At 40.2% G+C, this 19,638-nt stretch overlaps 3 protein-coding genes across 5 annotated transcripts in view; 1 reads left to right on the forward strand and 2 right to left on the reverse strand.

Moving 5' to 3' along the window:
• eya3 (EYA transcriptional coactivator and phosphatase 3) overlaps positions 1 to 8,370 on the forward strand; it is a 22,292-nt gene extending 13,922 nt beyond the window's left edge. For all 3 annotated transcript variants that reach the window (XM_034704577.1, XM_034704576.1, XM_034704575.1), the window contains 6 exons: positions 1,388 to 1,446; positions 1,571 to 1,734; positions 2,282 to 2,396; positions 2,654 to 2,775; positions 2,889 to 2,989; positions 4,199 to 8,370. In XM_034704577.1, the coding sequence (XP_034560468.1) occupies positions 1,388 to 1,446; positions 1,571 to 1,734; positions 2,282 to 2,396; positions 2,654 to 2,775; positions 2,889 to 2,989; positions 4,199 to 4,279 (642 nt within the window). In that variant the 3' untranslated portion in view covers positions 4,280 to 8,370. The remainder of the gene's footprint in view (positions 1 to 1,387; positions 1,447 to 1,570; positions 1,735 to 2,281; positions 2,397 to 2,653; positions 2,776 to 2,888; positions 2,990 to 4,198) is intronic.
• Positions 8,371 to 10,359: 1,989 nt separating this feature from the next.
• LOC117827789 (XK-related protein 8) lies at positions 10,360 to 14,891 on the reverse strand. The gene is made up of 3 exons (XM_034704585.1): positions 14,507 to 14,891; positions 12,102 to 12,304; positions 10,360 to 11,781 (listed from the first exon to the last, which is right to left on the reverse strand). Exons 1-3 carry the CDS (start codon positions 14,827 to 14,829, stop codon positions 10,985 to 10,987), a joined length of 1,323 nt encoding a protein of 440 aa, XP_034560476.1. The 5' UTR covers positions 14,830 to 14,891; the 3' UTR covers positions 10,360 to 10,984.
• A 287-nt stretch (positions 14,892 to 15,178) lies between these two features.
• xkr8.3 (XK, Kell blood group complex subunit-related family, member 8, tandem duplicate 3) lies at positions 15,179 to 19,393 on the reverse strand. The gene is made up of 3 exons (XM_034704591.1): positions 18,775 to 19,393; positions 17,412 to 17,599; positions 15,179 to 17,276 (listed from the first exon to the last, which is right to left on the reverse strand). The coding sequence occupies exons 1-3, from the start codon at positions 19,098 to 19,100 to the stop codon at positions 16,534 to 16,536; spliced, it is 1,257 nt and encodes a 418-aa protein (XP_034560482.1). The 5' UTR covers positions 19,101 to 19,393; the 3' UTR covers positions 15,179 to 16,533.
• Between the last annotated feature and the right edge of the window lie 245 nt (positions 19,394 to 19,638).

A 19,638-nucleotide genomic window follows, 5' to 3' on the forward strand; every position in this document is an offset into this window, starting at 1 on the left:
TTCATTAGTTTTTTGCCGTTTAAGGGTTAGATTTAGTTAATATGCTACTTTTTTCTGGGCTGCATAAACATTACACAGAAGTGACAGCGTGGACAAAGGAGACACCAGACAGAGTGATGAAGCAGCAGAGGAACTTATAGCGAGTTGAAAATGTGTGAATATTTTGATACCATTTCCCTGTAGTTAGGGTTGCAAAATTCCAGGAATTTTCAAAGTTGGAAACTGTCCATGGGAATTTATGGGAATAAACAGGAATAAACCAGGAATTTACTAAATTGAAGGTTGGCTCTTAATAGGGAACTTAAATATAGTTGGGGAAAATATATTTTAGCATAATCCTGACTAAAACAACAAGATTTCATTCAAGTACAGTTGAATGTATATGCTATTCCTCAATCACATGCACATAGCACACTGCTTACTGCAGGGCTATTGAGACCACGCCCCCTACATGCACTTTTAATTTAACATTTTGAATGGGACTTTGTTGGAGGGAGAGGGGCTCTTTTAATTTAACATTTTGAATGGTACTTGTTTGGAGGGAGAGCGGCTCTTTTGATTTAACATTTTGAATGGGACTTTTTTGGGATTGCATTTTTGTTAATTTTTGAATGGTTTGAGTCTGGGGGATGAGTAATATTTAACTCAACATTCATGTTTTTGTTCTTTAATGAAATAATTGATTGTTCAATAAAATATTTAACACTTGATAAAGTTCTACTTACAAATAAATCTGTTTAAATTGTATTATTTTGGATTGATGTCTGCTTAGAACAAAACAAATATTTATGCGTGGATATGATACTTTTCCATGAAATTCCCATAAATTCCCATAATTTCCAATTTGGAATATTTCCAAAATTCCCCAGCTTAACTTCCCATGGAAATTTACTGGAAACTTTCTGGAAATTTTCCACCCCTTTGCAACCCTACCTGTAGTACATGCAATGAAAGTATCTAGACCTGTTACCTGATTACTGAGATACACTGACAGAAAGAAGAGTATACGAAAGACATGATTACTGTGGAGCTGTGGGAGGAGGTTACACTTCCGTAGTCTAAAACTGCAGCTAATCACACTTAAGCTGATAGCCAGGTTGTGAAACTCTCAGTTAATTAACAAAAGCATCAGTGGCTGGCCTACAGGTAAATTCATTACAGCACAGGAAACACAGCCACAGATGCATGCAGATCAAGTTTCTGGAGACCAGCTGAATGAAGTATGAAGAAACACTTAATCCATTTGTGGGACAGTGTGGGTCGCGAGTCTTTGGCACCTGTATTTCTGGGGTCACGGGCCAAATGTTTGGGAAGCTCTAGAAAAGTAGGGGTGCTGCTTCCATGTTATATTAAAAGTCATATTTGATTTCTTCTTGTTTTGTTTTAGGAGTGTGATCAAGTCCACGTTGAAGATGTCGCCTCTGATGACAATGGACAGGACCTGAGGTCGGTTACATGCCGTCCTGTATCTCACCCTCACTACATAATAGAACCCCTAACTCATCACACTCTGACTGGCCTTCTGACACTCTTCAGAAATATAACTGTAATGTTTGTCTCCTCACTTTAGTAACTACAACTTCCTTGCTGATGCTTTTAACGGTCCCAGCGGTGGAGGAGGAGCTTCAGGAGCCACAGCAGGAGTCCAGGGAGGGGTGGAGTGGATGCGGAAACTGGCCTTTCGCTACCGCCGGCTAAAAGAGATCTACAACAGTTACAAAGGGAACGTTGGAGGTGAGCTTTCAGATCTGATCAATCTTTTTTTTCTCCACCACTTTAGTTGCTGTTGTTTATAATACTGGGATCAGTCTTCAGTTGTTGTCTATGTCTTGGTCAGTTTAACTTGGAGACCTTGCAGCAGTATTGATTTTACCCTCTTTAAGGACAGGAATGTTTTGATCTGCAGTCCGATGTCCAAAAGGCAAAAAAGGGAAAGCGTACACATCTGAATGTCCCTGTTTCTCTTTCTGTGTGAAACAAACAAAACTATGCTTCAGCCCAGCAGCTAAAATAAACAAACAGTGCTGACTTGATTTGTTTTTGCCTTTTGTAAACAAAGCATTGGATTTCAGCGTTTAGTGACACCCTCTTTCACCAAACATTCACAAGGTGTTCGACTTCTGACATTTAGAAACAGTACAATATTATGAATTATGCTTGTTACATGTTTTCCTGACAGGATGATTAAGGTATATATAAAGATAGAGGTTAAATCATAGAGAATATGTACTTTTCTTTACATCTAAACAAACGTGTTTCCTCTCTCATGTCGCCTCCTCAGGCCTTTTGAGTCCCATGAAGAGGGAGCTGCTTCTGCGGCTTCAGTCGGAGATCGAGAACGTTACAGACGCGTGGCTCAACACGGCGCTGAAGTCTCTGCTGCTCATCCAGTCCAGGTGTGACCACAGTTAGTTTTAGAATTGCAATTTTAGTGTGTAGATGCAGTCACGGTGTGTCAGTCACAATTGTCTTTTACTTTACAATGAAATTTGTTGAGACAATTTTTTACAATGTTTGAAAAGATAAAAGATTAAGTTAGTCTGTGATTCATCATATGTCTAGAAAAATCTCAAAGTACAGCTTAATTATAAGTATAGTTTCAACACTTGTAAATGTTGTGTGTGTATGTGTGTGTATCAAATTCCACCAACAGGGGGAAGTGTATGAACGTGTTGGTCACCACCACTCAGCTGGTTCCAGCTCTGGCCAAAGTGCTGCTCTACGGCCTGGGAGACGTGTTCCCCATCGAGAACATCTACAGCGCCACAAAAATAGGTTCGTATGAAACTGATGAAAGTGTAGCTAATGTGTGTCATGGTGCTGCATTCAGAGGTCATAGGATAAATAAAATCTATGGTTTCCTCTGTGTTGTTTTTTCTTTCATCCAGGGAAAGAGAGTTGCTTTGAGAGGATTGTCTCTCGCTTTGGGAAGAAGGTGACCTACGTGGTGATAGGCGATGGTCGAGATGAGGAATTTGCAGCAAAACAGGTAAAGTTGCAGGTTTTCGTGCCTCCCTTTAATGAGGAAGTATTATCTGTTTCATTTCAATTTATTCAGCCTACTCAAACAAACTTGCATGTTTCCTTTGTGAGATTTTGTTCAAATATTTTGCTTCAGAAAACTAAAAGTAAAATCTTTGTAACCCTTTGAATGTTTCAAAGGCGTCCACATCAGAGGAAAGCACGCACAAGTTAAGATGTGAGCATATGAAACAACTAAGGTTGTAGTTATGTCGTTTAGATGCCATTTTATTTGATTATATTCACATTTTGTCGTTTGGGAAATGCCTGTATGTGTTCCAGCGACCATGAACGTCATTTTTCTTATTCAGAAAAAATGTGGCTACCTGTTGTTGATGCAGAAGTGACAATAGGGTTAGCTTCTTTTGGGGGAGGGGCATTTTTGCCTTTATTGTATAGGACAGCTGGAGAGAGACAGGATATGTGGGGAGTAGAGAGAGGGGGATGACTTGCAGCAAATAGTAGAGGTCGGGAGTTGAGCCTGCGACCAGTGCGACTGGGGGTGCGTCTCAAAGCTCTTAACTTCTATCCTCGCGTAGTTCACTTGCGTCTTAGCCCCGCCCAACAGAGATGCGAAGAAATGAAACCAGAGGAGAGAGGAAACGAGGAGATTTGTATTAAGAGAAATGAGATGTCCTTTCCTCCGGAGCGTCACGTGAAGTGACGTCGGTCAGCGAAAAGACTTCCGTGAAGCCTGCTCTCGTGTCTCCTCGATTATCACTCCTCCGATCAGTCTCCTCCGTCCTCTCTCCTCTCTCCTCCAGCAGAGTTAAGAGCTTTGGGACGCAACTTAAAAATGGCGGGTCAGTAACTACTTCCGGTTTTGCGGAGGAGAGAGGAGACTGAAGTTAAGAGCTTTGAGACGCACCCAAGGACTGTTGCCTCTGCATATGGGGTGCACGCTTAGACCACTAGGCCAATGGCGCTCCAAGCTTATCTTCTTTAGCACGTGCATGATGCTGCGTTTAAGGTCCAGTGTGGTGCCTCTATATCGCTGAGTTTTATGAGCAGAATTCCAGGATTGTGAATTATCACTCTTACCTGAAAATCTTCCCTTCAAACAAGTAAAATATCAAGGAAGTCCAGTCAGAATATTAACCATGTGTTTTACAATTTGTACACGATGTCACATTTCTTAATCATCTTTGTATTTGTCTCTCTCTCTCTCTCTGTGTAGCACAACATGCCTTTCTGGCGGGTCTCTACTCACGGCGACCTCGTGTCCTTGCACCAAGCGCTGGAACTGGACTTCTTGTAAAGGAGGCGACACTTGGAAGTCGCACGCTAAAGGGAATCAGTCGTCCTGGTTGGTTTGTGGAGTGACGTGTTAGTAAAACCCTCCACCTCTCAAACGGTACACACTCTCTCATATTAGAAAGGCATATATCTGCCCTCAGAGACTCACTGTGTGTGACAGTAATGTACAGAGGCAGACTTTGGGTCGGAGCTGACTGCGAGAAACGAACTGGACACATGTTTTGTCAGAGTTACGGTTCCTTCGGCGCTCCCTCCTCTACGGCAGCTAAACTCAACACGGCTGAAACTGGCACTGATACGGACACAAAGGGAAGACATCTTTTTTTATGCCCTCCTCCTTTTTGTCTCTTCTTTTATCCTTCTTTTAGTCTCCTGCAGTGAAACAGTCTCTCTTTTTTTACACCCCTTTGTGAATTTAAACAACCAAAACGACCATCATTGTGTGATGGCTCTCTATTAGGGTTGTTGTAACTTTTCATGTCGACTCTGTTGAATTCATTCAAGTTTGTTTCTCTCTTTCTAAGTTGTTTCGCTTTCATTTTCAAAGACTTGAAGCATCACTTTGAAGTATCAGATGATTCCCTTATTATGTAACATTGGATTATTTATCCTAAGGTACTACATGTGCTGAAAAAACATGGTCATGGCCTGCCCTCCTGACCCAACCTCACCCCACCATCAGTCAGCTGCCCTGACCTCTGTTTGTTCCTCTATGCTTTAACATCCTGTGTGTGTGTGCGTGTGTGTGTGTGTGTCATCTGTGGTCAGTGAGCATGTGCAGCTGAGAATCATGCCCCAGTTGAAGCTCTGACAAACCCAACACTGAACACAGATAGATTTTTACAATGACGTAGGATTTTGATCATGCATGCCTGGCCCCAGTAGTGTTTGACAATGCACAGAAGTATGAAGGACAGCCTGAGCTGTGTCCCTAATCCACAACACCTGATCTATAAAGTACACACTTCACTGTGTTATAACAAATTAAGCACGTCACCGCTTTGGGAATTAATCTATGCGTCCAAATGTTACTGCACGTTGGAGGCAGAATAAAAAGTATTTCTCTCTCTCAGTTTGTAAACATTACATTCAAAGTTGTCCATGTTCGGTGCAAAAAAAAGATGTCCAGAGTTTTGCTATCACAGCTTTTCAATGCAAACATGCAACAGACTGAATCTGCTTAAATGTAGTGTGTAGAGTGGATTAGGGAACTTAGATATGAACCTAAATATGCTAAATTTGAATGAAGGATGCCGTGTTTTTATTGACTTCTGCTTTTTAAAATTCCATTAAGTCCATAGTTAGGCTGCCAGTAGTGCTAATATTGATAAGTCATTAATCTGAGGATGCTTATCAACTCAATTTTCATATCTTTAAATCATCAAAAATTGATGAAGAGTAACATTTCTCTGAACCAAAGTTGATTTTTTTTAGATTTTTGTGTTTAAGAGATTCCAAAGATTGTAAGACTGATGTGTCTGTAGCTCTGCCCATTAGATAAAAGTTTCAGTGTTAGTCATTCGAGTCCCTGACACTTGACCAGGAGACTGAAGAAGTGTTGAGCTGACGGTGGCACGGTGTGTGTGTGTGTGTGTGTGTGTGTGTGTGTGTGTGTGTGTGTGTGTGTGTGTGTGTGTGTGTGTGTGTGTGTGTGTGTGTGTGTGTGTGTGTGTGTGTGTGTGTGTGTGTGTGTGTGTGTGTGTGTGTGTGTGTGTGTGACAGAATGGGTTTTGTTGGAGAGCCTTGTGAAAAAGAGAAACCTGACCCTGCTTACAAATACCCTGACTCATGTTTTTGTGTTTTCTGCTCTTAACCAGGAAAATTGGACATACGTTTTTTTCTCCATTAGGATCAAAACACAGATACAGACTACAGCTCTGCCCACACAAGTGTTCCAAACAACAGGATTTGATTAGAAACTTATACCGTGAGGCGTCGCTGCTACTACAAGAAGCTTTAATCAGGCAGCCCCTCTGCAGTATGAGTGTTTCTGAGTGCTTATTGTCTCATAATCCATCACTGCTCACACCTGACAGCCTCTGACTCAGCTTCCACTTTGTTTGGAGGCTCATGGTCCACCTAAGAGGTGTGATTTGAAAGTTTCCTGATCTCTCTCCATCTCATGAATTATTCCCTGACACAGTTTGAATCTGCAGAAATGTTGAATTCTGGGAAAAATAGCCAACCATAAAGTTGCATAAGACGATAAAACCAAGGCTTAGAAAATGTCTGTCATGTCTGTAATGTGCCATCATGTTTTAGCGACCAAATCCACATCCTGGTCATTAATGGAAAAAGTAAATGACATTACGTTTCTTTCAAAACATCTCAGTCACTTTTCAAACTGTGTTTAGGAATACAATTCATCAGCTGAGATTTAATATATCAGTTAAAGCTGCAGCTGTAGCAACAATTAGTTGGTTGAAAAAGTTTCCAACTATCCTGATAATCTTTTTTTGTGATTTCTCCCAGCTCCTCAAATTTTAATGATTTGTTGTGTTTGCTTTTGTGAAAGTGTATCGCATATATTCTCAGTTTTGGAGAGCTGGTTAATCGGACAAGCAATTTGAGGACGTCATGTTAGACCGTAGACTTAACTGTTAAAAAATTAAAAGGTTTAATTTTTTTTAAAAGGAACCATTTGGCAAGAAAAAGTTGGGTTAAGAGAAGATTAAATCGAATTTGTCAATAATGTGACGAGGGGGAAAAGAGCTATGACAACTTACCAGAGCCCTAGTTCGTGATGCATGACCGCTCAAATACAAGATACTTTCAACTAATACAAAAAAAAGACAAAAAAGACAAAAAAATTTTTGTTGTTTATTTTGTAAAATTCTTCCCCAAATAGTCACTACGTTACTTTTTGTTTCAGTTCCCCTCACATCCTGGTGATCATTTATGTCATCAGACTCACGCAACAGTGGAGTAACTTGTCCGTCCACGAATTTCATCACTCATCCACATGACAACCCATAATCCGTGTTCGCTGTACTGAGTGGGATAAAACCCACGATCATGAGAACCATGACTGTGCAATACATTTGTACTTTTCTCATTAACTGTATTTCCAGGGACGTTTCATTTGTAGTCAAAAGCAGGAGGGGGGGGGGGGGTCGAGTTTAGGAGAAGAACAATACTGAGCCTGAAGAAGATTTACACACATGCAGCTTGACCGTTAAGAATGTGTATTCTGTGTTAACTTTTTTGTTTGTGTGTGAGTATTTATATCGTGCCTTTGAACCATAATCTGTATGCTTAATCTCAAAGGGAAATATGTACGACTTTTGTTTGAGACATGTATCACTGCATTGTCATATTATCCAAAGTGTTATCTCGTTTTTTTTAACTCAATACTTTTTTTAAGTGCTGTTGTTATTTCTTTAATGTATTTGTTTTGTTTTGTTTTTTTGTCTGCACTGTATTTGAACACTCTCCTTGAGTTTGTTAGCAGAAAGGTCTCAAAATGTAGATATCTCAGCTTCGAGGGACGACATATTAGCGTTTTTCAGAAATGTACTCGTCAAGTCTCATTTTCAACTCTCATGCCTGCTTTGTATTTGATTTGCTTTCTTTTTTAGTAACGATTTTACGTGTATTTCTTTGCTGTGAAATGCTTAGCATTGCTTAGAGACAATCATGAGTTACATGACGTGGTGTTTTTTAAATGCAGATCAGAGTTGCGTTATTTCTGCTCATTGAATGTGTTTGTTTCTTTATCTTGTCTGCATGTCATCTTTATATTGAAGTATACAATGGCTGTCGGAAAAGTGACCATGCATTGTTAAAGGGTCTGTATTCTTCTACGTGTCCCCTTTTTTTGCCAAATACTTTAATGCTGAGTGTGCTTTGATTTTCTTTGTTTTTTTTCTTCAATGCATTTCATCTCATTGTCAAGGGCCTGTCATGTGGACAGCTTGAGTATGATCCTGTAAACTGAACACAATCATATTAATAATAATCAATGCTAATTTAATTACAGTAATCAATATTTTCCTCACAGTAGCTGTTTGGGACCTCCATATAGTCCTGTAAAGCTTTCCTGTGTACCTGAGACACTCAATACAGTGTAAATAAATTTTCAAAAGTTTCAGACTCATGTGTCTGTTTGTCATTATTGGGAAAGGAAAATAACATGAAAACATTAAAACTGTTTGTTTTTTAGACATATCTATACAGTTTGATCCTTGAAATATTCTCATGAAAACAGGTGAGTACTGTGGTTATCTAAAAAATCCATCAAGGGGGGCAATGTTGGCCTAGCGGTCTTAGCGTGCGCCCCATATACAGAGGCTATAGCCCTCGCTGCTGAGGTTGCAGGTTCGATTCCAGCCTCAAAACATTTACTGCATGCCCTCCCCCACCCTCTACTCCCCACATTTCCTGTCTCTCTTCAGCTGTCCTGTCCATTAAAGGTGAAAATATATATATATATAACTTAAGAAAGAAAGAAACCAATCAAGGGAAGATACTTCAGGATATTATTATGGAATACTTGCACATAATACAGCATTTGAAGAATCAGTAACACTGGATTACAGTGAATCCTTGGAGGTAAGACATCTGAATTCAGTATAAAAAAACTGATAAAAGAAGTTTTATTACCACTTTTCCTTCCTGATGCCATTTTTTTAGCTTAATTTAGAGTCTTGCAGATACTGAGTACCTCACCCGCACCCATAGAGCCACATACTGATGTGATTTGATTAAGTTATATGACCTGGCTGTGCATGCCTGACCAATATTTATCCTGAATCAAGTCAAGCCAAGTCTAGCAGTGTCGCTAAGGGCTGTTAAACTTCAGGGTTTTTTTGTCCTCAGACTTACTTTGCTATTTTTAAATATATAACCCCAAATACCTCACAACACATAATACTGGAGTTGTATGGCCTGGATGTGTACTCTAAAGTAATGCTTCCTTTAGCCCCATCTAACCTTGAAGATTACTCCCATGAAACCGCTTCATTTTGTGTTCAAACTATTTTTATGTTCTCAGATAAAAGATATATCCTTGACTGACAAACACTGTTGAGGGCATATGGGTGAGGGTTAACCCTAACCTTGCATAATTACTTATAGAACAGCTTCATCTTGTGTTAAAACTGTTTCCAGGTGCTCTGAAATAAGAAGTAATCTGCCTTAAAATAAACTCTGTTGCAGTTGTGTGGCCTGCTTTGCACGCCAAAGCAGTACTTCTCTCAAAACAAGAAGATGAAACTGCTTTATTTTACTCTGTACCTCGAATTTAATGTTTTAAAATGAAACTACAGCCCTGATAGTTTTAACAAAGGTTGCTGACAATTTGTTATCTTTGACTAACACACCACATTAAAGCTGTCACTTCAGTGTTTAAAACTCACACTCGTGCAATACCTGCTAATGCATGTTAGGCTTTGTTGTAGGCATTTTCAAAACTAGTCACTGTATCACAACAAATGTAAACAAAAAATAATAATAAGAATTCATAGGATTTATATAGTGCTTTTCTTAATACTCAAAGTTGCTTTACATAAAAAAAAAAGGGAAAATAAAACAGGTAAATAACAGAACAAGGACAGAGGTGGGGCGGGGGTAGAGGTCTTGTGTTGTAGGCTTTTTTTGAACAGGTAGGTCTTGAGGTGGTTTTTAAATGATTGAAGTGATTCAAAGTTGCGGATATGTGGAGGGAGAGAGTTCCAGAGAGCCGGGGCAGCGATGGCAAAGGCTCAGTCCCCCAAGGTGTAGTGCTTGGACTTGGGGATAGGGGACAGAAGATTGGCATCTGATGATCTGAGGCGGCAAGATGGTCAGGTATGAGGGGGCAAGGTTATTCAGGGCTTTAAGCAGGATCTTGAAGTGGATTCAGGGAGCCAGTGGAGGTGCTGAAGGATGTGTGTGATGTGGGCTCTGGAGCGGAAGTGAACATAACTTCACTTCATTGTTGATGTTAAGACTTTTTACGGCTTGTGTAAAACAAATGTCAAACCATGTTTTATTCAGTGCACACATCATATTTCTAATCAGTGGTTTAATGTTGATTGATACACACCATCAGATACGGGAAGGATGAGGGAGAAACGACTGCAGAGATACACAGGAGACTGCTTTTATTTCTTATACAGTTATTTTTATTAGAGTATTAATACATTATTTTTCATTAAAAAAATAAATAACAACAATTGAATTAACTGCTCACTTCAAAAGGGGTCTGTGTTTTTGCATTTGCCAGCATTGTGGGAAATAGAACAGGGTTAAAATACAGTATCAAACAGTAAGACTAAGTTCTTCAATGCATAGTCGTATGCTCAGCTACAATACTGACTGTGCTGAGAAACTAGAGCTGGCAAGATGTCACACAAATGAGTGACATGGTGGTTTTAAGAAAATAGTTTTGTTAATTTCACATTATTTACATAAGTTACATTCACTGTAAACAAACGATGACTGTTTTATATTTTTCTTATAGGAATGTTATATAAGCATAAATTAAGACAGACTTGAATGATGAGAGATTAAATATGAATTGTTAATTGAATGCCCTCTGATGCATGACCAATAGTGCTTATGTGATTCATGAGGCTGCATCTGTGGGTAAAAATGGATCAGGTGATAGTCCACTCCATCCAACACAAACCACATAATACTGATTCTTCACTGAAGGCTGGTCCACTGAGAGTCTGACTGGGTCTGTTGTTAACCTCCAAGTCCTGTTGGTGTCGAGTGACCCAGGTCAGGAGTAGAAGTTCTCAGCCAACTTTTTCATTCTTTTATTGTATCGCTTAGTGTCGGGTGAAGCTGGAATGGAGAGGCTGCGATCTTGAATGTCTCCGTCCATGTCTGAATTTTCTAGGTTTGTGCGCACCATAGAAATGTGGGCATCTGGCATATCTGCAGAAATTATTTTTGAAGTAGGTTGGGGTTCAGGTGAGGAACTTTCTGTGTCGCCCCCTTTTAACTGGTCCTTGTTCAACTTTGGATGGAAGAACTTGTAATAAATCATTTTGGAAAAGAGGCCTAGAATGTACGTTGAAACAACACTGACAGCAATTATTTTAGCCCAAAAAGGGGAGAATTCAAAATATGGAGGATCAGTGATAATCTTCCAACACCACAGACTGCAGAGGAGAGAAATATCAGCCAGCATGTAGCCATGATAGAGCAGAGTCTTGTTTCTGGTCTTCCCCTCCACCACATTAAACCAGTCAAAATACCAAATGAGGCCAACGGTGGCTCTGTAAAGCCATTCTCCAAAAGCATTATCCATGAAGTCGGTCTTTGATCTCCAGACAAAGAAGAATAATATGATCCAAGAGCAGATGAAGTGAGTGAGGATGAAGCAAGGCAGCACAGAGGCGAAGAGGGCGAGGGCGGTGATACGAGACATGATGAGAAGAAGGTTCCAGAGAAAGTAGACAACAGAGGAGACGAACTGCTGCTTCTGTTTGGCTTTAAGGAAGAAGCGCAGAGAGCGGTGGTACATGGTCACACTGCAGGCGATGGCTGAGGCTGAGCCAAGGGCTTTCAACACTGAGGAGGAGAAATGAGCTTAAGAGGCAATATCTAATTCAGATTGGTTAATAAAGTCCACACCTGATCATGATAGCAAATCAAATAGAGAGATATTGTAAAAGTAGCATTTTTATGAATATGCAACACAGTTTGTATGTATATTTACACTAAAAAATTACAACAGTGATTTTTCACTTCTGCAGTTCTAGCGTAAACTTCAGTAACTTTATCATTTAATAATTCTTGATCCTCATAGTCCCTCATGGTTGAATCTTCTGTGCAATAGTGTCTTACAGCTTTTCCCAAATCTTCATGGAGACACAAGTAACATACTGCACCTGTCCAGTGGTCGAGCTGGCCGCGCTGCAGCATGATGGTGAGCATGAGGACGAGCTGAGGGGCACTTTCTGAGAACGTTTCTAAGAGCCGCAGCATGCTCAGGTCATGGCTCAGGTACACTGCAAAATCTCCAGGGGTCTTAATTTCCGGGTTTTTTTTAGGGAGGAAGCTGCGTACAGAAACCTCGACCACACCTGCATGCCTGAGACAAAAAAAAAACACACAAAGTAAAGACCATTGTAATAAGCTTATCTTAAAAACTCCATGTATTTAGCGGTAGGCACGTTGGGTTAGACAGAACCTGTTAAACAGAGGAAACTGCAGAATGAATTCATGAGTCATACATGGCTAAAACACAACACAAACTACTGTAGCAGTCAAACATCACGTGGACCATGCACCACATTAGCAGGATTTGAAACAGATCACATCATTCTTGTTAGGGGATGATATCATGTTATATTTTCTTTGATTACTTCATCAGACAGTCTCCCTTCATTACAATGAGTAGAATAGAAACTGAAAGTTAAGCATTTTGCAGCAGTGAATCATAATAATTACAGACCGGTGACAAGTGTTTGTAACAAAGCAGAGCATTCATATAAAAGATTTATACAGTATCACCTTAATACTAAAAACTTAATACTTTCACATTCTTGTGAAGAAAGACATGCTGATAGTGGATAGTTTGCACTAAAGATAACGTCCTGGGCTTTGTCATGCCTTTTATAGAGACATAGGACAGTGGGTAGAAGCTTCGACAGGTGAGTGAGAGTGGGGAACGACAGGCAGTAAAGTGATATGGTTGGGAAAACAACCTGAGATAGATAGATAGATAGATAGATAGATAGATAGATAGATAGATAGATAGATAGATAGATACATAGATAGATAGATAGATAGATAGATAGATAGATAGATAGATAGATAGATAGATAGATAGATAGGTAGATAGGTAGATAGATAGATAGATAGATAGATAGATAGATAGATAGATAGATAGATAGATAGATAGATAGATATTTTTGTCCTTAATAAGGAGATTTGTTGCCACCGTCTGTACAAGAATACATGTATAAACACAATAAACAATAAACATCCACCCAGCCTCACAACAATGGTGCACCTCATCCCACATATGAACACATTGGACACATATAAACACACAGGACACATATATGCACACTGGACACATATAAACACACAGGACACATATATGCACACTGGACACATATAAACACACAGGACACATATATGCACACTGGACACATATAAACACACAGGACACATATATGCACACCGGACACATATAAACCCACCGGACACATTACAATGGCATTTTATTTAGCAGTGCTGAGGCTGCCACTTCAAGAACTGAAGCCTCTTTATGTGAAGCATGCAATTTAACTGCTTCAGTGACATACCGTATCATATCATTCCGTAATCCTCTCCTATCAGTCCGTGTCATATGACAGTGAATTATTTGGTATCATATCTTGTGCTATTGTGAAAACATAAACCTATACTAACTCACGTTGTTACCAAATTAATGTCACCGTCATGAGCTGCCTATTTTTTCCTCTTTATCAGTTTAGTACTTGTTGTTCTATTAGCTTTCCAAAAATGGTTAAACCTATTGATCAGTTGTTCCAAATCTTTAATATGATGTCTTCGGATATCTTCTTTCGTCCATAACAAAATACATATTCAGTTTGTTGTGATACAGAAGTTAAGGACCACTAAATATTGAAAAATCATATATATTGAAAAGATTCTAAACGGTTATTTAAGTTGAAATTTCCAGATCCAAAATATGCACTCACCTGCTTCTTTTATGTTGGTCGGTTACTGTACCCAAAAATACTTAAAACAATTTCTTAACAGTTGTTTTTTTTGAGATCTTTAAACTTGTTCTGCTTTTATTATTAAGGTCTTTGTGTTTATCTTACTCTACAATATACATTTCAGTCTAATATAACCCAGATACATGGTTGTGGATGTTAAGCTATCACCTGAGGATGCCTAAGTTATCTTCCAACTATCAAACATGCTATTCCAGTGACATGAAGTTGAACATCTGTTCAGCATCTTAGTTTGGAAGTGGTGTAATAGTACAATGTGAGCATTTCTGAAGCACAGTTGTTGCTCTGATGTTATGAATTTGTTTCTGAGAAATGGAATCATTTCAGGGAACAGGCGAGATAAATCAGGGTGTAGCTGTGGTTCTAAGAAACCCACAGGTAGAGGAAAACGAAACGAAACCACCCTCATTTGAAACACATTACTTCACACTCTCACACCCTCTTTTCCACACACACTGTACACAGAGTTCTGCACAGAGACAAACAGCCTCAAGTGCTTGGGAAACACCAGGAATTCTGTAATAATAGGAAGCTTAGACAACCTGATGTAGATTCCGAGCTGCAGCACATGGAGGAGCTTGAGCCATCCCACACTCAAACACTTCTCCACAGTTGTCTCCCTCCTGTAGTCCTCGTAGCTATACCAGAGCCAGCTGAAGGCCTGGACAAGAACAGACGAGCCCACGAGGAACAGCAACAGGACACAGAGGCTCCTATAGTCCCTTTCCTGGTACAGGGACACAACAGCCAAAACATCCAGCACTATGTCGAACACCAGGAACACAAGACCTAGACAAGTGAAGAGGAAGTCTACCCAGGAGTACTGAGACGGTTTCATAGTGCTTGTCAAACTACTGTCACACATACCCTCTTGAACTGTCTGCCTCTGGTGTGGCTACATTCTTAAGAACAGAGCTGTTTACAACTCTGTTCGAGAGGCAACTGAAAGTAAGGAAGATCCAAAGTTCAGTATATTCATTTTTTTTAACTCCTCCCACTAACTGACCCGCCTTTAGGTTACTTAAAGGCACACTGTAGTAAAACTATTCTTACAAGTTAACTCACAGACATCACAGTAGAAAGCCTTACTTTTCATGTTTACAATCATACGTTCACTTCCCTGTAAAGAGAAGAGCCTAAGGTGTCCGATTATGAGATCCAGTAAGAGTTCGAAGTGTGTATGCAGCTGAACAAACACAAGTTGAAACAGATGATACAGCAGTGTTACCACTTTAATAATTGCACATGGCAAATGAGGTAAAGATTAACAACCAGCCCTGACCTTGACTTTTGGTTTCAGCAGATTCAAAGAAATGGCTCTGCAACACTCAGTCACACAATGGACCGTATTGATACAAAACAAACACTTTACAGACTGATTTATCGTAAACGTACTCTAGAAAGAGACTTCTGAAAGTCAGACCTGATACTCGGTAAACAGAGACGCTTGACAACATTGGAACAAGCTGAACAAACATACGATGAAGAAGTGAAAACAGCACTAGTGTTGAACTCTCTGACACCTAAGGCTACTGTCATGTCATGTCAGTATGAAGTGAACTTGTCTTACAGTATAAATATCATGTTTATAAAAGCTAGCACTTGTAAAGTGGTCTTAAAAATAAAGCTGTTTGGAACAGTAACAACACATAAAAGGAGAGCTTTGTGTTACATTCAAAGTCCTTCAAATAGCTTCCAGTGTTAGCTTCTGTAACAGTACCTGAAAACACAACACACACACATTTTGATGGCCTTTGATATCACGGAAAAACCATTAAAATCCAACATTTTTTAACTAATTTAGAAAAATTAGAACATTTTTAGATTTACCAAACCCGCTTTCTTGCCCACATTATAACCGTGATTGTCATGATCATTATTTTTAGAACAGATAATTGATGTGAAAAGAAACAGTGTTAGTTTCTCGATCCCTGCAAGTGTACATTGTGAAAATAAAAATACAAGGCGCGCAAACAACAGCAACAACAAACCCATAAAGTCATATTTTTTTACATTTTACTTCATATGAAATGACTCCATGTGCACCGGTATGAAAATAGAGGATTTGTTTTGTAGAAAATGTATCAAACTAACACTTCGTTTATAAAATCACTTTGACAAATGACTCCAGTTTGAGTGGTATTTGAAAATATGATGATGGACGCCTCTAGAACACAAAAACAGGAACATCCAGATACAGTTAATACAGAGTCAGCTGTTCATTATACAGATGATCATTTGAGGTTGTAAATGTGTATGTGCTAGGTTCATCCACTGTGAGAGAGTCTAGATTTGTCAAGCTTTCTTCCTTCTTCTGATTAGTCAAAGGGATTTCAGGAATGGTCCATATCCCATTACATGCACTGATGTTAAAGGGTTAATACTTATATTCCCACTCTTAGTTTAAAATCTAGTTTGAGTGTTTTTCTTCAAAGTATACTGGGCATGTGGTGAAATTGCAGCACAACAGGTGACACTCTAGAAAGAGGCAGTAACATTCTTCCACCATCACGTAAGGTAACATTTATCAGCCCTCAACACTCGGCTGTGACACAAACAAAGTCAGACATCAAACATGTGTCGACTCCTCCTTATCCGTTTTTCTACAGACTTCTTGCTTTGAGAAAAAATGAGAAGCATGGTAAGCCATTCTTTTGTTGAGGAGCTGTGAGGACATGGCGCCGTCCTGGATGGAAAAGTCTCTAAAGGTCACTTCTGCGTCAGGCAGATCGTTTGGCAGCCCGGGGTCCCTCGTAGGGGGCCTCCACAGCTTGGGGTGGAAGCAGCAGTAGTAGAGGGTTTTGAAGAGCAGCCCGAGGAGGTAGGTGAAAGGCAGAGCGATGAAGAGAGCGAGGCTGTACGACTCAGTCTGCACGGGGTCCCTATAGCACCACCAGGTCACCAGCAGGATCACTCCATCAGTGGTGATGAAGGAGTGGTAGATGATGCTCCTGGCTCTGGTGCGACCCTCCGCTACATTAAACCAGCTGAAGTACCAAATGAGCCCTACGGTGGCCCGGTAGAGCCATTCACCGCTGCTGCTGTCCATGAAGTCTGTTCTCTGTCGCCACGCCCACAACACAAAGACGATCCACAGCATGAGGAAGTGGGCGGCTATGCAGACGGGCAGGACAGAGGCAAAAAGGGCGAGGACTGCGACACGTGGGGCGATGAGCAGCAGGTTCCACAAGAAGTAGATTAAAGAGGAACCCCAGCCCTGCTTGGCCTTGTCTGGGAGGAAGGAACGCAGCGAGCGGTGGTAATCCACCACCATCCAGGCTATGGACGTGGTCGACGCAGCGATACTCACAACTGCAAAAAAACGGATATTGAACCATTAGTGTAGCAACCGAGAGGAAGTAACTTACCACAACCCTCACACCAAATTTGATTCTCATTAACACAACACTGTTCACAAGCTGCAGAAGTGTGCAGTGTTAGACTTACACTGTACAGTCCTGGCCTTGTTTGTGCACAGCATGACATAGATCATCAGGGTGAGCTGAGGAGCGCTCTCGCAGAAGGTCTCAATAAGCCGGAGCATACTGAGGTCATGGGTCAGGTAAACAGCGTACTCTGAGCCTTCCGCTTTCCGCCACCAGACCCTGAAGCCTTGGCGTATGGCTGAGATGTGCCTGCATGGGATGAGAGACAAGCATGACCATGAGATCATAGAACAAGACAACACACTTTAAACTCGTCTTTGAGGGGTGAATAAAAACAATTTGGTGCGCTGACTCAAACATTTTTTGAGCGTTTAATGCCTCATTAACTGATTATTTGTGCATTTGCAGATCCGCTCCGGATTTACTTGTTCCAAAACCTGAAACTCACAGTTCTGGTAAACTCCCCTGTCATGTGCTATTTAATCCTTTCTCCCATGAGTGGCTTTGAAGGAAAAACAAGTTATTTCGTAAATATGTACAGAGAGATGCACACTCACAGTAAAGGTGCTGGTGCGTTTCTTTATGTCAGACAAGATCCCGTTTTTAAACTCACTCCAATTGTGTAAAGGTGCTCAAAACAAATTATGAAATCCAACGCTTTTGTCTTTTACAGAAGCCCTAAAAGGACATGTTTTCTCGAGAGTTCATTTCACTTGTTTTCTCAAGATCCTGAGTTATTTCTAATAATAATCAAATAAGATGAAAAAAATAAGATGAGAAACTGAGACAATAAAATGTATTAAATGATGTCCTCTGAGGGCTTCCATACTAAACATAAAAGGAGTATATATTATTTATACATATGGTAACCAAATAAATTCAGGTAATAGGAAAGGCCTGTTATCAGTTTCTTTAAATGTTTTGTTTTTTTCACAAACATTATTTAAACATGTTTGCCTCAGTAAAGAATAAAAATACATTTTGTTAGTAGACATTTATCTTACAGGTTGAAGATCAAAAACACAAAAAAGGAGCTTTGTTCTCTGGATAAAAAGAGATAATGATTTCTTCATCATCATGAGAAAATAAGTCGAGATAACTGAGAAAATAAAATGTATTGACTCAGGTCCTCTTAGGGCTTCCGTAGTCTTGTTTTTTATTACTTGTTTGCTTTATTTTACATTTGAAATACTCTAATATTACAGTGTTATTTTTATGCACTCCTTTACTTCATGCATAAAAAAATTGGTATTATTTTTTGTATTACAAACTGAAACAGGCTGTTTCATGGAGCTTTTTTCTGCAACACTTCCCCATATTGAGAAACTAAACACGCACAGTCATGGTTTGGTATGTAATAAAAACACCCATGAAGTCACTGTCTTTATTAGGTTTGCCTTATATTCACTTATGATTGTGTCTACCTGCAAAGGAACCCCAGCTGCAGCACATGAATCAGGCAGGACAGCTTCACTCGGTCCCCGAACAGCACGGTTCCTCCCTCGGTCAGCGCGCTGAACCCGGGCAGCTCCCGGTCATACTTCAGCCAGAACCAGCTGAACATCTGGACCACGACAGACGACAGCACCATGAGGCCAACCAGCACCCCGAACCAGAAAAAGTCCCCTCGACCGTAGAACTCGGTGGCAACCCAAATGTCCGAGCCCCAGTCCACCAAGAAGGTGCAGACCCCGATCACAGAGAAGGAGAAGTCGACCCAGGAGTATTTTGAAAAAGTCGCGCGCTCCATTACCGATTGGACCTGTTGCTGGTTAGCTAACGGCTAACGTCGCAAACCGTTATTTCCCTCCCAAAGCGTCTTCTTCTTCTTCATCTTCTTCAACCCATTGAGGAGAAAGTGTCCAACAAGTGTCAGATACGAGCAACAGGTTGAGCTCTCTTAAAGGGGAAATGTTAAAACGTGCATGACTGAGAGGAAAAACGTGTTTGCCTTTAAAGTAGAAGGGGCCACATTGTACAGCAGCAGCAGCCGGTGTGTTTGTAATGTTTCCTGCCTGGTGCCGGACTGTGGAGTTGTTAAGCCCCGCCCAACGCGGGTACGTGGAAAGAGAGAGGTCGACCAATCCGGGACAGACAAGCTTTAAGTTTTAAAGACCACTGCGCACGTTCGATTAGTTACCTCAATCGGTTTAGTATTCGAAAGATTTATAAAAAAATATGAAAAAAAAAAAAAAAAATTGGCAGAGAAAAACGGCAAAATTTTATTTTTCTAGTCCCTCATCAAAGCTTATGGAAGCCCGTTTCCGCCAGTTAAAAAAAAAAATTAA

Source organism: Notolabrus celidotus, chromosome 16 (genome assembly GCF_009762535.1).
Source record: "Notolabrus celidotus isolate fNotCel1 chromosome 16, fNotCel1.pri, whole genome shotgun sequence".
Taxonomy (NCBI): Eukaryota; Metazoa; Chordata; class Actinopteri; order Labriformes; family Labridae; genus Notolabrus; species Notolabrus celidotus.

Coding starts and splice junctions, on each gene's coding strand:
- xkr8.3 (XM_034704591.1), bottom strand. CDS start 19,100: ATGGAGCGCGCGACTTTTTCAAAATACTCCTGGGTCGACTTCTCCTTC. Junction 17,600..18,774: donor CAGCTGGGGTTCCTTTGCAG/GTAGACACAATC, acceptor CATCCCATGCAG/GCACATCTCAGCCATACGCC. Junction 17,277..17,411: donor CAAGGCCAGGACTGTACAGT/GTAAGTCTAACA, acceptor GTTTTTTTGCAG/TTGTGAGTATCGCTGCGTCG.
- LOC117827789 (XM_034704585.1), bottom strand. CDS start 14,829: ATGTGTGACAGTAGTTTGACAAGCACTATGAAACCGTCTCAGTACTCC. Junction 12,305..14,506: donor CAGCTCGGAATCTACATCAG/GTTGTCTAAGCT, acceptor TTTTTGTCTCAG/GCATGCAGGTGTGGTCGAGG. Junction 11,782..12,101: donor CCAGCTCGACCACTGGACAG/GTGCAGTATGTT, acceptor TCTCCTCCTCAG/TGTTGAAAGCCCTTGGCTCA.